We start from the raw sequence: 16,003 nt of genomic DNA, 5'->3' as shown, positions 1-16,003 counted from the left end.
ATGTAAATTTTTCATCTAATCCTGTTACATAAGTTCAAGGGTTCACATTTAATGCTAAGTGTTTCTATCATGTACAGTCAGAGTGTATAAATTAAATATAACTAGTAGTAGTTATTAACTACATGTGTGATTTATTACAGGAGACAGAATAACCCATGTGAAATGCATGACTTTTATGTATAATACTTTATGTAATAAAAAATGTGGAAAAACACATTGTTTATGTAGAAGTTCCTCTTATAAGTAAGCTGTTTAATTCATCAAGATATTATACAACTGTTTTCCTCGTGATGGGTAAACACTGAGCTTCATGTGTAAAATTGGCAAAGTGCTCCTTTAAATATTTTCCTAGTGTTTATAAAACGGATTACATGACTGAAAACCCCCGTTTTTGATACTTAACATTTACATTTTTGGCATAAATTATATTTCTGTCGTCAATAATAATAATTTCCTGAAATCAGAAAAAAAACTGGTATTAAAAGAAAATGTGAAAATGATCAGTCTTTGTGTAATTACTCGTAATATTTCTTTTAATTGCCTGATTTCACTTGTCACATTGTTTCATTTGCCGTCCTGAAGTGTTTTAATTTAGATGTTAAGCATGTGGTAACATTTTATCTGTATAAAAAGTTTATTATAAGCAGCACTCCTTAACGTTCATGGAGATCTTGAAGGTTTATTTACAGCCTGGAAGAAAGTGTTAAGCTTACTTTGTACTCCCTGGGGTGGGACTAGTTTTGGATTGGTTTCGTCTGACTTTGACGGGAAACATTAAATCATACTAAGCTTAAAAGTCAACAGTCACATTCCCTCCAGCAAAAGAAATGAGTTACAAGGAACAGGAGTGAGAAAGGAAGGCACATCCATCTGATCATAATACAAACCGTTTTTTCTGCCTTGTGACAGTGCAGTTTTATAATGTTAATTCATATGAAAGCAAGGATGAGGCAAAATTATGTAATTGGTTAGGTGACAGGCCTCCAATGTGCATGGATAAAGGTGAAGAATCCAGAAATATAAGCTGTATTTACTATTGTGGATACATTTGGGCTGTTCTTTATGATATGACAGTATGAGAGGCAATACGGCTCTTTCTGAACTCTTCTGGGCTATAAGACGTCTCCATGTACCAATTCTGTTAGCCATGTCAGAGAAGGCATTTCAGGCATTCAGATTGTGAAACATGTTTTGCTTACACTAAAGATTTTTGACACCAAACATGCCGACCTCATTCTGCTATCAGTAGAAACTTGGATCCTGGATTACACAAGACCACCAGAAAAATGTGGTTGGTCAAAATATTACAACGTAAACATATATTCATTAATTTAAAGGTATTTTCTTTTAAGAATGCAGCTTATTTTGTCCTTTGAGTGGAGATATTTTGGCTGTATAAGAAATGATGAGGTAGCAGCTTTTATATGATGACACAGACCAAGCAAACACTAAATCAAGAACCGGAGGACGGCTGGTAATATTTCAAAATTTTATTAACGAACATAATCTCTGAGGAACAACAGCAGTTCTCGCGCTCTCTGTACATGCAACTGTAGAAAATAACAATTTAGAATTTTTACTTTTCAGTTTTAGTCTTTTTTTCCCATCCATCCTCATTTTCAGTTTCTCGCATTTTTATTTTTTTTATTGTCTTTTTTTGTCTTTATTTTTTTTGCAGGAAATCAACAACAGCTAGAGGTGAAAGTACTGGATTTCTGTTACAGCACTGACAATAGCATCAACAACCCCCTCAAATACCCCACCCCCTCCCCCCCTCTTAGCTGCTCCAACAATATGTACACAAATAAACTACATTGTACAAATAAAAAAATGTTACATTGTTACATCATAATCACCTGCAGCAAGCGCACGCAGCTCGTTGCTGTTAGAACCCCACATTCTACGCAATTTTTCAGACTAGTACAAAGAGGAGGGTGCAAAACGTCCTGGGAGGTTTTATTTACAGAGCTATGTACAGTATGTCTCTTTCACGCATTACAAGGAGGAAAATTTACACAGCGGAGACCAACTACAACTCAAAAACATTACCACAGGTGTCAGAAAAAAACAAAAAGATAATAAATAGGTTATTTCTCACCATTTAAAGAGTAGTTCTCCATGCTTTTTATTAGTCATTTTCCACTCTAAAAAAGGAACAAAGAAATAGCTACAGTCTGGGTTTTAATTAAAAAATAAACAAAACAAAACTAGAAAAAAAAGGCTTGAAATCGTGATTCTATAGAATGAAAAAATAGCAATTATGTATATTTATGTCCAGTAAGAAAAAAACAACAAATATCAAATCTAAAATAAACATTATGAGCGAATGTGAGGAGAGTAGAGGTAATATGTTGCTGACTGAGGTGGTGCCAGGCTAGCATCTGTATCACCACGGCCAAGTGCTCTACTGTGCAACCGAGGACTGACGTGTGTGTGTGTGTGTGTGTGTGTGTGTGTGTGTGTGTGTGTGTGTGTTCAATCGATCCAGAAATCACTGTTTTTGTTAGTTGAATATTCACACTGGACAGTCAACGTGGATGGATGTGTTTAGTCTATTGCTCTGTGCAGCGGTGTACCGCAGACTTCGGGGGGGGGGGGGGGGGGGTCGCCTGTCAGTTGTGATGACCATCACCATTTCAAGCCTTTGTGGTTCAAATTAACGACTGATTTCAGAAGTAAAAACAAAGGCAAGGGCTTAAACCGTTAAAAAAAGGTGACACATGAAACGGAAACACACTTGATGTCTTGTAAACAATAGTGAGAGGGCGTGGTCGTCAGGGCATAGTAACGGTATACATTCTTCTCGATAAGCAATGTGATTGACATGCCACTGGTGTTTATGCTTTTATACAGGAACAAAAACCCCTAAGATAAACACAACAACATTCAAAAACTACATACACTGAGCTAAAAAACACACAAGGATTCTGTGAACAAAAGACCCCCTTAACCCTCTTCCCCAAAACGGTGTGAGAAACCAACAACAAAATAAAAACAAAAACATGACAAACAGGGGTTTAAAAACCAAAATTCTGGCTTTTTGTATCCAAATATGTATGTATACCAACCAGGATGTGTGTATCTCGCAAAAATATCCAGGACTATACATCTAGCCACCTTGTCTGCACAGTGTAATAGCAACAACCATTGCACTTGACTAGACATACCATACACAGCTATGCTGACTGACAGTGTGTAAATAACTTAAAATGTTTCAGAGAATATTGCCATCAGGATACATGAGCAGCTCTCACACACAGACAGGCAGCCTGTGTGGTAGGTCGGGAAAAGCTCTTCAAAAACCCAGTAAAAATAGAGAATCAATACAAGTCATCACAAATCAACATTCTAAAGGGGATTTTTAAATGAGGACAATTAAAAAAAAAATCTATTCAGCATTCAGCTATTTCTTTCCCCTTAATGGTTTGTGTTAATGTCCGTCCACTTTTTGGTTCATTCCGAGAAGGTTTAAGTCTCATTAACGGTCTTGCTTGGGCCTGACTCAAGAACATGACTATGGCAAAAGCCACCACACAACGGAGTAATACGAGGAAGTAACCTAAAATTTAAAATCCCTGACAACACTAGCCATACCCCTTGTAGATCAGATAAAAAGGCTGATGTGACTACTTCCAAACTTCCAACTCCTTTTAGGCTGTAATAAAATTTGAATATATTTAAAAACACCCATGTAAGTGAAAGGCCACAGGTCTCATGCAAAGCCAAATATGGTTCTGGAGTTTTGTGACACACTGGCACCATCCAGTGGGTAAAAGTTGGAACAGCACCTAGAAAATAAGCTGCTCTTCAACATTAGACAAGGGGCAGACTGACCTACATAAATTAAAAGAAAGTGTGGAGTGAAACCTTCAGTAGCTGTTTAAACTCTTCGGTCCGTTTACTGTGACGCGCGGGGAGAACGGAGCATGTGCTGAAAGACCCGTGTCCTGTTGGTGTTAGACAATGATGCTTTGTGATGATTAGAAATGATTTCAGTCCAATTTTGTTAAATTAAAAACACCATTCTACAGTAACAAGATGGTTTTGCTCTTGAATGACATCTCTGCTAAACTTTCATCCCACCCATATATATCTATGTGACTTTGCCCAACAATGAGTACATTTTTTTTTTTTTTTCACTGAAAAAGGCATTTTCTTGGTTCGAATTTTTTCAGATATAATTGTAAAGCAATGAATAATAATCCTCTGTCTATTCTTTAAATAAATCCTCAACAACTATTCTGCTACATCTGAGGGACTATACGGTGGTTGATCCAGAAGTGTTCTCTGTCAGCTATTTGTGAGTTGTGGTGATCCACGTCCAGCTGAGTTGCCTTACTTTGAATCCTGAACTGAATCTAGAAGATGGGATCATACAACTGTGCACTGGAGTCATTCAAATACTGACAGAATCGTGTACACATTTTGGCCCATGGATATGAGGGGGGGAAAGTGCTGCCCAAAAGTGAACTGTACATAAAAAGATACTTTTTATTTCTTTTATGTTTTTTCTTTACACTTAACTGAGTGATATTACAGTACATAGGTTATTTACAACTGTGCAGTAATGTGTGGCAAAATAAATTATCTAGAAGGCAGCAAGAATACATTGGTTAACGAATATAAAAACTGTACATAATTTACGGAATACAACTTTTTTTCATTTTTCTTTTTGTTTTTTCCATTAAACTAATATTGGCTCTGTAGTGTTTCAAGTCACTTCCTCAGAAACAATGAAATGCCCAAGTAAAGAAATAGACAAAAACAATATTTCTCTCCTCCTGCCAAACCACAAATTTCTCAATAGTCTCTTTGAATCTCAACATTCGTTATGTTTGTTTCTTCTGGTTGTCCTGTGGTGTTTTTGCAGTCCATGGCGGTCTGATGTGTTTGTGTTGGAGCAAGCAGGGTGACTGAGGAACACTCCGGTCTGTCCTCAGAGATCCACGCCTGTCCTCTTCTGTTTAGCCAGGCTGAGAGGCCGCAGGGGTCAGTCTCTTCCTCTCAGACGCTGGGCCCTGACGTGCACACACATCGCTAACCCTCTGCTGTATTCCAACCTGCTGCAGGCTCTGTTGCACTGCTGTTTAGCTGAACAGAGAAGGCGTCCTCTGGGTATACGGTCTTATAGCCCCAAAACCATCAGCGGCCGGTTCTCCTGCTCTGTCCGTCCCAGCTGTCTTGCTTTAGATACACTTGATGCACCACTGCTCCGTTTGACTTCCTCTGGGTCAGCACTGGACTCGGTCTAGTTCTCCCGGCCCACCAGGAACCCTGGGTCAACAGGGGAGGCTTCTCCTCAGTCCTCCCTCAGGACAGGCACCACGCTGTTGGGAGAGCTCTTTTCCGATACCTCCTCCCAGTGGTGGTGGTGGTGGGTCTATTTAAGCAGGGACCAAAAAGAACTCAGAAAATATATCTCTGTCCCCTGTCTCACCGTAACTGAGCACTGAGGAGTTTTGTCCCGATGTCAGAGCCTCAAAGCAAAAAACTGTTTCTGCTTCTCGCACTCTGATCAAACAAAAGCGTAAAAACTTTGAGGATGAAAGTGCAAGTTGTGTGTTTTCTTTTTCCCCAGTAAAAACATGTTTCCTTCTTCACGGAAGGGAATCGAGAGCAAGTTTTTTTTTATCTTTACTCTTTTTCTATAGAAGAATGTTTTCCTGCCTAAAGTTCTCTTTCAAACTTGCTAGCCCTTTCCATTCGTTCTGTTCAACGAAGTCTCTTTGAGAAGAAGTGATTCAGACAAAGTTTGCTCTCTATTCTGTGAGCACAGGTGTGTCATGCAGGCAGCAGGACAAAGTCGTCGTTGACATCGACCATTGGCACGTAGAAGGACGGCACTTCGTTGACACAGAGGGACTTGTGCACTGCTGGGTCCAGTTCCTGGACCTTCAACTGCCACTCCATCCTTTGCACTGCGTTCAGGGCTGCTGCCTCGTGCTGTTGCCGCATCAACAAACATGTCTGGGGGAGGAGAAGCCGAGCATAAATCCACTTGGTATATACACAAGATTACGGTACAAAGCCTTTAAGTGAAAACATAACAGCGATATTTACCTTCATGCGGTCATATTTATCATCCACATCCTGGATCCAGGAAATGAACTGACGAGCGTTGAAGCGATCTCTCACAGATTTGTTCTCATCACCCTGAGAACAAACACAAGTTACAATGTAGATTAGGTAATAATTGGCTGCCTCTTATAAAACCAGTTATAATTGACTTGTCACTATTTATATGTTTCCTACCTGGCTCTCTGATGGCATGTTGTATACTTCAGAGTCCAACAGCATGGTGCAGGCGCTGAATGGCACAGCCTGATTGGCTATTGTCCTGGCTGCTCTGCAGTGGACCCTTAACACCTCCTGCTCACAGGAAACAATGAGCTTCTCCTGTGGACAGCAAACAAACAAGAGCAAGAAAATGTATATTAGTATATTAAAGTTGGACATCAGAGGCCGGGACTACAGACAGGGTTTGTGGTTAGTGAAGTCAATTTAGGGTTAAGTTTTCATGGCAACGGCGTCGGTTCACTTCTTACATCGCAATGACAACTTATGCTGAACAGCTAACCTGCTCCAGAGCAGGTTATGTTCGAGATAACACATCAACATATATAAAAGCTTACTGACCAATCAATTCTCTGGAAAATGGCATAATCACCCATAGAAGATCCGGCAGAGCCGGTGCATGCATCGTGAGAGGTGTACACAATTACATTTTTTTGGCTGCAAGCAATGTCAGTCATTTCATTCTGTTTTTTTAAAAATGATAACATCCTCGACAACATCGCTCTACAGACTCTGCAGGGTAACGTTGCAGCGGAAGGAATAAGGCTTAAAGTTTTATACAGACATCATAAGAACATCTAATCAGCATATTAATTCAATGGAATACACAAATGTAACTATAGTCAGATCTACTTGTGCCCTAATGATGGAGCAGTGATATTATATGATTAACTTGCGCATTCACACAGTCAGGGATTTTTTGACAGCTGCCTTTCCTGTATTTGGCAGCTGTAGGCTAAATTGTGTTTTGACTTCTTCTTCTACTTGTCTTATAGTTTGCTCTTTGTAAAGTATTACGCTCTGCTGCCAGTAGAGTTGTCTATGTTGGTCATAGGCTGCAAACATCTCCCCTTTCATGTGAACACCCAGATTGACTTATCAAGTTGATAACCACCTTTGTGTGGCCGCTTAGCATGATTGCAATTGTTAGGATTAGTGAAGCCAGATTACTGAACTGTCGTCTTAGTACAGGCCTCAGGCGGACCAACAGGATGCTTGGTCAGGTTAACAGAAAAGATCAACAACTCAGCTGTGTATGTTTTACAGAATGGTGGCCACTTAATTTGCGAGAGAGATGAAATAGATGTGTGTCTGCAATTCACTCTTGCTCAATTAAGGAGTAGGGGGTATGCAGATTTCACTTGAATTTCTATTAAAAACTGGCTTTGATCTTTCATCAAAGAAGTGCTCATAGTGTTCGGTGCACATGTGTGTAGCTGTACATATGGAGGGAGCAATGAGTGAATTAAGCAAAGAGAATAAGATGGGAAAATGATCCATATTGCTTACCCGCTCTATGCTGTGCTGCAATCTGAGCTTCCCTCTCACTGCCTCCTGTTGTCTGAAGAGCTCCTTCAGAGGTTCTGACAGCGATGGAGGTGGGGCAATCTGATGAAAAAACACAACACAGTAAGTATTATGCACATTCTGATCCTTAATTAATAAGAACAGACGGTATAAAAATAGGCAAGGTTTACATTTCTGGAATAAGATACAGTGTTTATGCTTTGAACAAACCTAGTCACTACAAAGGAAAAAGAAGACACAATCACTTACAACAGGTATGTGAAGCTTGCTGAGGGGCTTGCCATCTAGCAGGTAGGAGCCAGTATAGGTCACATATTCAGCGTAACACTGTGGGGCTTGTGGGGTGATATAGCACAGAATCTTCCTCTTTTCCTCAATCTTCTTCCTGATCTGCAGGTACTCAAAGTAAGGGTTGGAACGGTCGCTGTGGTAGGGCTCAATATCGTCCAGCTTGATGGCATTGACTACAACAGCCAGAGTCTGCTGAATCATTTCTCTGGTCTGCTGCATGGCTGTGTTCACCAGCTGGACCTGGACCTGCTGCCCGGCAGAACGTGGAAACTTCCTCTTCCGCGGGTGCTGGGTCTGAGACTCCTCTTCCTCCATTGGGAGAGGGCGACCTTTAGTTGTCTTACTGAGAACCACTGATGCAGATGTTGTCACAGAAGTAGGTACGGACACTGCTGTAGTTGAATTAGATGCAGAAGAGGAGACACTAAGGACAGATTCCTTTTCTTTCTTCGGAGCTGTGAGGGAGGAGGTGGAGGTGGGTGTCGGGGTTCTAGTAGGAATTGGATTAATGCTCACTGCTGGACTGATGGTTACAGGGGTGGCAGTGGCAGACGAGGTTAATACGCTGGAGGTAGGAGGGACAACAGCAACAGCAGCAGCAGCAGCGATAGAGGGATTGTTCTTGGCGCGGTTGCGGGTCATCCTTTGAGGGATTTCATCCATCTTCTTGGGGATATCTACAGGGGTGGTGGACACAGTGTTCAGGGTTACCGGTGTTAGCTTGGATGTGGTCTCCTGAGTGTCTGGTAGTTCCACTGTGCTGGAGAGGGTGACTGCCATTGGGAGTGGAGGAAGAGGACTGCATGACACAGGTTCTGCTACGGGCTCAGGCATCTCCTCCTGTCTCACCTCTGCTTTGACAACAGACACTGAATCCATGGGTAACTGCAACGACTCAGTGAGGGAGTGGTGGTGATGTTGCTGACTGGCATCAGGTTTCACAGATGAATACAACATGCTGGGATCAGACTCATCAGATCCTCCATAAGGTCCTGTTCTTTCTAACATGCTGCCCTGTTGTTGGGTAAGAGACAGAGAGGTGTTAATTGGCACACTCTGAGGCTCAGGGTCCAACTCTTGCTGGAAGTTGGCGTGTGGTGATGGTACGACTAAGTCTTGTCCGGTAGGTTCTCCTAAACCTAGGTCTCCAGCAGGACAGGTAGTCTTGGCCAGGCTTGGTAAGTCCACCTCCATTATATCTGGATCATCTCTCTCTGTAATGGTATGTCTAATGTGGGTCTGCACAGTCTTGTTGTGGTCAGCTTGTTCTGGGTGTCGAGACTCTGCTTCCTCTGCCTTGTCTGGTAGAGGAAGGTCAGGCAATGAGAACGGTCCCAGGTCATCCAATTCATCCGCATCAGCCGAGAAAGGGTCCGCCCAGGGCACCACAGGCTCAGGGCCCACAGCTGGAGCCATGTGGCCCTCAGTGGTAGCACTGAAGCTGTGTGTGGTCTGCCTGCTATCTGGTTCTTCACATGTTGAGTCAGTGTCCATCTGGTGACTGCCCTCTGCGCCAGGCTTGTTACATTCCTGGAAGAAAGACTCCAGCCTATTGGAGGATGATGAGGTGTTTAGATAGTTGGGTTCTCCATCAATAGCTGTGTCAGCCCTCTCTGGAGAGGGGATGTCAGCCACAGCTTCCTTCTGCTCATCAAAGTCCTCTGGGTCCTCTGGGTCCTCTGGGTCCTCCGGGTCCTCCGGGTCCTCCGGGTCCTCTGGGTCCTCTGGGTCCTCCGGGTCCTCCGGGTCCTCCGGATCCTCCAGGTCCTCTGGGTCTTCTTTGTGCCACCTATTCCAGGTGGCATAAGGTGGAGTTATAGAAGGGTGTCCAGTCAAGTGCTGCATGTCATTGTCTGAATGGGAGTAAGGGCTGGTTATTTTGGAGACAGCAGCCTCGATCTCCCCGTATGTCCTATGGGGAGATTTGAGGTCCATATCAGGGTTCCACCCCATGCTGTGATCAAAACAGTTCTCTCCATGGTTGGGTGCAGAGGGTTCAGGGGAGATGGGCTGGACTTCTGGATCCTGCCGGTCTGGAGACTCAGCTGGCCAACTCTTCCTCAGAGGGTCCTCAACTTGAGGTGAGAAGGAACATTGCTCCCTTGTTTGCTCTGGCTCCTCCACTGCACAGTGGTCTCCTTCAGCTCTCTCATCCGTATCACCCATGTCAACTTCTTCCTCCTCATCCTCCTCCTCCTCCTCCTCCTCTTCCTCCTCCTCCTCCTCCTCTTCCTGCTCCTGTTCTTCTGTGACAGAGGGAAGATCTGAGAGGACCAGGTTAGGCTCACTATGGTGGGGCTCAGAGATGTCATCGATGTCCAGAGGCGGCAAAGCAGCAGGAGCTGGGGTTGGTGGTGCTGCTATGTCGAAGCAGGGCTCCTGGGGGTCTGGTCTGTGAACTGGTGTAGAGGGTTTGGGCAAGAAACTGTTGTATACAGTTTCAGGAAGGTGTTCATTACACTCAGTGGCGGCAAGAGTTGGTGCTGCCACATCTGGTGTGGGATGAGCTGGCTCCCGTCGAGGGGACAAGATTCTAATTGGGGAGAAATACGGAGATGAGAGGCACTCCAGCCTATCCACAGTTGCTGATTTGTCCTCAAGAGTTTGGGAGGAATGTGAGGGATCAAATTCAGCTGCTGGATCACTCTGCTGTCGAAGGAACTTGTCAGCCTCAGCCTTGAACTCCTCCTCCAGAGGCCTGCGGACATCAGAGGATGCAGAACGGCTGATGAGTGGCAGCTGGAGGTTCTTCGCAGGGGTCGGGCAGGTGCCCTCCTGGAAACTCTGGGAGTTTGAGTACCTGCTGGGTGGAAAACAGAAAAACAAGACATTAGAAAATATCACATTAAAACAGACTATAAAATACTTCAAATGATCAAAACAATAACCCAATGTACGTTTAAATACCTTTCAAAGAAGGATGGGGAGCAGGCATTCATTGACATAGTCATAGCTGATGAGTTCTGGCAGTCCAGCCCATCCAACATAATGTCAGGGTAATCCTCTGCACTACAAGATGGGGTACGTGGAGTCTGCATTACTTCCTCAAAGCTGGGGCAGGAGATGACAGATGTTGGTGTGGGGACACCAGTGGGCCTGTTTTGATCTGGCCTGGGAGACGCTGGGAGGTTCTCCTTCATTTGGTGGCTGGCCAGCCAGTCCTTTGAGTTTTGACTGTCAGTAGGCTGGAACTTCCTGCCAGGGGACATCATTTGAGCCGGGAGACCCACGTCCTTCAGCTTCTTCTCTTTAAGACCAGACTCCAGACTGTTGGATTTCTTCGACAGCTCACTGCGGTTTTTCCGTACTTCCTCTGTGGACTTGGTTTTGTCCTTGAGTTTAGGGTCTCCAGACTTGGGTCTCAGCTTTTCCATCTGCTTCATCCTTTCTTTATGCCTCTTGTGGCGCTCCTCTATCTCCTGGTCTTTTAGACTCAACATCTGACCAAAACTTGTCATTTGATAATCACCATCCACCAATAGTTTTTCACGTGGACGGTTATCTTTCCGCACGGTGTCTTTGGACTGAGAGAGCTTTTCATTTTCATCCTTAGCCTTAGATTTACTGTGGTCCATTCTGTTGTCTTTGTCCAATGTATCTCGATTTCTGTCTTTTTTCATATCAAATTTAGGACTATCCTCTTTTGATCTGTCTTTCAGTACGGTGACCTGTGGGCTATCTTTCAACCCTGACTTTGCATCCTCTTTGGAGTGTTTAAATGACCCAAAGCCATCGATGTACTTATTTTTCTCTTCCTTAATTTTTTCCTTATGTTTCTCCTTTTTCTTTTTGTCCTTCATTCTGTCACTGATGACACCAGTTGCTTTGTCTTTGTCCTTTTTGGACATTTCTTTTTCAAATTCTAATGTTTTATCAAAATCGTCTTCGCCGTCTCCCTTACCTCCATATGGGAATGTGTAAGGGTCTGCCTCTAGAGGCATGGGCTCTTTCTCAAAAGGTAGGCTCTCTCTGCGGCTGTAGGAGTCTCTGATGTCTTCTGTCTTGTCACGTTTGTCTCCTTTGTCCTTCTTGACCTTTTCTTTCTCCTTGTCATGGCTTTTCTTGGACGAAGATGAAGAGGAATGCCGATGCCTCTCTTTCTCTCTGAACTTGTCCTGGGGTGTAGATATGGACAGGGAGTCTCTCCTGTCCTCAGACACATCGGTCAGGCTGATGGAGTCATAGTAAGCAGTGAGGACTGGCTCATGACCTCGGTCAGTAAAACTATCCGAAGAGATTTCACTGTTCTTGTCATTGGAGTCATCCTTGTAGTCATTCATAGCTTCCTCCTCCAGTTTTTCCAAGAGGGACTTTTCATTCTCACCACTGCCTTTTGAGAGTTTCCTTTCCTTAGAGTGGTCCAGCTTGTCTTTATATTTGCTCTTTGTCTTTTCCTCACTGGTGTCCCTTTTGTCCAACAGCTTCTGCTTATTTTTCTTGTCTTGGTTTGAGTCCACTGACATCCTATCTTTCCTTTCCTTATGTTTCGCATCTACAGAATCTTTCTTGTCTTTGTTGTGTTTCTCTAGGGAGCCTTTCCTCTCTTTACCTGTGTCAAATGTGGCTTTCTCTTTCTTCTTTTCTTTGTGTTCTTTGTCTTTCGCCTTTTCTGTGTTATGTTTAGCCTCTGCAGAAGATTTTCTCATTTTTTCTGAAGGGAAGTGATCCAGCTCATCCTGATCAGGTGTTGAGTCTTTTCTGATGGAGTCAGACACAAGTCCAACACCACCATTGTAACTGTCCTCATCATCATCACTTTCATCTGTGAATATGTCAGCGATCTTGTACCAAGTTTTCTCCCGGATTTTTTCAGGTTTTCTTTCCTCTTTCTTTACCTCCAAGAAATCCTTCTCCCTATCAGTATGTTTGTCTTGAGAGGCCTTTTCTTTCTTGTCCTTGGTCTGTTCTGAAGACATCTTTCGATCTTTGTCTTTGCCATGAGACTCTTTGTGTTTGTCTTTGGCTCCCTCCTTCTTGTCTTTGGTGCCCCGGTCTGCATCCTTGTCCTTGACAGTTTTTTCAGTGGAGCTTTTCTCGCTCTTATCCTTCTCCAGATCAGCTCCTCTGTCTTTTATTTTCTCTTTGTGCTTGTCAGCTTTAGTCTTTTCTCGCTTTTCCACTCCCTCGCCCTTCTTTTCTTTCTCCTTTCCAGAGTGGTTTCTTTCTCTGATATCACACGATTTACCGACAGCATCAATTTCTTTGAAGAAGGTATCAGTGCCATATTCATCTCTTATAGATTCCTGCTTGATTTTAACATCCTTCCTTTCCTTCATGAACTCATACGAGTCTTTACGATCCCGGCTGTTGTCTAAAGAGTCCTTGTCTTTCTTGTCTTTGACTGTTTCCGTAGACTCCTTCCGCTTCTTTTCTTTTTCAACTGAGTGACTGGAGTTTAATTTTTGTTTTTCTGACCAGTCTTTTTTCTTTTCATTTGTCTTTTCTGAAGAGTCTTTCTCTTTCTTCTTAGAAGTGGCTTCTTTATCTGATCTTTTCTCATTGTGATCTGATTTCTTGTCTTTGACTTTGTTTTCTTTTCTCCTCGTCTCTTCCTTAACAGTCTCAACAATCAGTTTAACAGAATTGTTTGCTTTGTATTCCTTGTACTCTTTTACAGGAGCATCCCAGCTGTCATCTCCATACAGAGAGGAGTCAGAGGACATCTCAGAGCCCCATCTGTCATGATGATCATCTGAGGCACTGAGCTTTGTGTCCTCCAGGTTGAGGAAGCGGTTGTTAACGTCATAGCCTTCATACTCAGACTCTTCCTTCTGTGATTTGTCTTTTTTACATTTCTCCTTCTCCTCCTTGGTGTTTTTCTCCTTGTCCACCTTTAGATGTTTTTCTTCTTTCTGCTCACTTTTCCTGTCTGCCTTGGAGGATGACTTCTCCTTGGACTTTTTCTTTTTCTCCTCTTTGTGAGCCTTTTGTTTATCCTCCTTGGGCTTCTCCTTCTCCTTCATGTTTCTGTCCTTGTCAGATTTTGCCGGCTTCTCCCTCTCCTCCTTATTTGCCTTGTCCTTGGTGGAGTCTTTTGTTTTCTTATTTTTCTCCTCCTTTGTTGATCGATGCAGGTCTTTTCCAGATGACCAATCCTTGTCCTCAGACTTGCTTTTCGAAAGCCTGTCCTCCTTTTTTGAATGGTCTTTGTCATGTTTCGATAACTTGACTTTGCTCTCTGCTGGCGATTCCGACTCAACAATTAGGGACTTCTGCCTTGAATCATCGAAGTCAAAAGAATAGCTTTTGACAAATTTCTCATTCATGTCTTGATTAAGAACTAGACTCGGAGCTTTGTCCTTTTCCTTATTTTTGTGCTTGTGCTTCACTTTATGCTTTTTCAGCACTTTGCCATCTACATCTGTTTTGGAGACAGCACTGTCTGCATTGGAGTTTTTGTAGAGCTCTGAATTTTTCTTCTCTACTGTGTTACTGTGCACATTGTTATTCTTCTTTTTGTTCTCCTGCGCTTTCCTCTTAACTTGTTTTATTGACTCCACACTGGAATCAGCAGAGGAGTAGTCAGACTCACTGGAAAGTCTCGTTCTGACTGAATCTGAGAGAGAACTGACGTCTGACCATGTAGGAGATGACACAGTCTTCCAGCCATCTGTCCTCCACTGCTTTGGATGCTGTTCTGCTAATGATGGTACTTGTTTCTGAGAGTTCAAGTTTCCATGGGAAGAGGAGGAGGATGCGTTAAAGCCAGGGGATTCTTTCAGGCTCGTTGCAGAAGAGTCCTTTATACTATTTGAGCCCTTATCATCCTCACTCTCCATATCCCCACAATCAGAGTCAGATGTACAGAATTTGTCATTGACTTTGCCAAACCTGACTTCTTTACTGACGTTATTTTTACTCTCCTTCTTCCGCTTCTTTTTGACTTTATTCTTGTCTTTCTGTTGTTTAGAGCTCATGCTGCCAGAGTCTCTAGTCTTTGTATTTGTTTGCTGGGCTTGTTGCCGCGGCGTAGGCGCTGGCGTGAAACACAACGTCCTATCATCCTCGTCTGAACTGTTACTGTCAGAGATGATCCGCCTGACAGTTTTCTTTGGTGTGAGCGAGTTGCTTTTGGAATAGGTTTTGACCTCCATCTTGGGTATGGAGATGAAGCTGTTGGCCTTGGTGACCGGATCCTTACGGAAGTCTTTTTTCAAGAGGTGTTTATCATCCACAGGAGGGACGCGCTCCTCCTCATCGTCCTCATCAAATTCGTATTCATCTTTGACGGGTGTGACAGCAGATTTCGGAGGGTCGGCGGTTTTCCCTTTCGACTTCAGGCCCTTCTCAAACTCAGAGTCTGTGTTATTGCCATCGACAGAGCTGGAAGGGGCAAACGAGGGGGCATCTTCCTCCTCTGAAGATTCTGTAGGGAGTCAAAAAAAGGCACAGTCACTACACATATCAACATATACACCTCAATTTTTTACTAGTACCTAACATAAATCGAAAAAACCGTATAATTTGATTTCATATTACATACCTGATGAACTTTCTTCACTTGAGGTGTAGGTGCCTTTCCCCAGCAAAAGATTCAGCATAGTCGGAGAGTTGGCAACCTTCAATGGTGTTTCACCTCTCCTGTTACTTTGACGTGGGTCCCCTCCATACCGCAAAAGTAGCTTAACCACCTGAAACAAATAAAATAAAATAAAATTTTAAACTACTATAAATTGCAATTTCAGAGGTAATATTAACAAGTTTTCTTGTGGTTTAGAATTTAGAAGTCAAAGTTTACATAGTCATATACATGAGCCATGACTAAGCTTCACAGAGAGGCAGAGTAATGATCTCAAGAGAAAGACTATAAACTGTCTCTACCAGCAGAACCGTTTCCATTTTCAGGATTTTCTGGTAACTGCTTCTGTGTGTATGTTATTTTATTCTTTAATATTTTGCTAAAATTGTTAAGTTCATTCAGACGGGAGCTGTCTTGATTGGCTATACTTTACCTTGAAATGTCCATTGTTGGATGCATCATGTAGAGGGGTGTCATCATCCAGACCCTTGGTGTTGACCTCTGCTCCGGCTGCCAGCAGCTGCTTAGCCACATCATAGTACCCCCTGTTGCACGCCTCATGCAATGCAGTCCAGCCTAAAAATAAGAAAA

The 16,003-nt window shown here is 43.1% G+C and overlaps 1 protein-coding gene across 2 annotated transcripts in view; it reads right to left on the bottom strand.

Annotated features, from left to right (window-relative positions):
• Positions 1–1,475: 1,475 nt before the first annotated feature.
• The window catches only part of ankrd11 (ankyrin repeat domain 11), a 107,567-nt gene continuing 93,039 nt past the window's right edge, over positions 1,476–16,003 (bottom strand). The window contains exons 7-14 of one of the 2 annotated variants that reach the window (XM_073463746.1): positions 15,846–15,988; positions 15,377–15,524; positions 10,801–15,259; positions 7,852–10,696; positions 7,585–7,683; positions 6,253–6,396; positions 6,061–6,153; positions 1,476–5,967 (exon numbers count right to left, since the gene is read on the bottom strand). In XM_073463746.1, the coding sequence (XP_073319847.1) occupies positions 5,782–5,967; positions 6,061–6,153; positions 6,253–6,396; positions 7,585–7,683; positions 7,852–10,696; positions 10,801–15,259; positions 15,377–15,524; positions 15,846–15,988 (8,117 nt within the window). In that variant the 3' untranslated portion in view covers positions 1,476–5,781. The remainder of the gene's footprint in view (positions 5,968–6,060; positions 6,154–6,252; positions 6,397–7,584; positions 7,684–7,851; positions 10,697–10,800; positions 15,260–15,376; positions 15,525–15,845; positions 15,989–16,003) is intronic. The other variant, XM_073463747.1, reaches the window with a different exon arrangement.

The sequence above is a fragment of the Pagrus major genome, chromosome 4 (assembly GCF_040436345.1).
Source record: "Pagrus major chromosome 4, Pma_NU_1.0".
NCBI lineage: Eukaryota > Metazoa > Chordata > Actinopteri > Spariformes > Sparidae > Pagrus > Pagrus major.
This window is presented reverse-complemented; position numbering and strand designations above follow the sequence as displayed.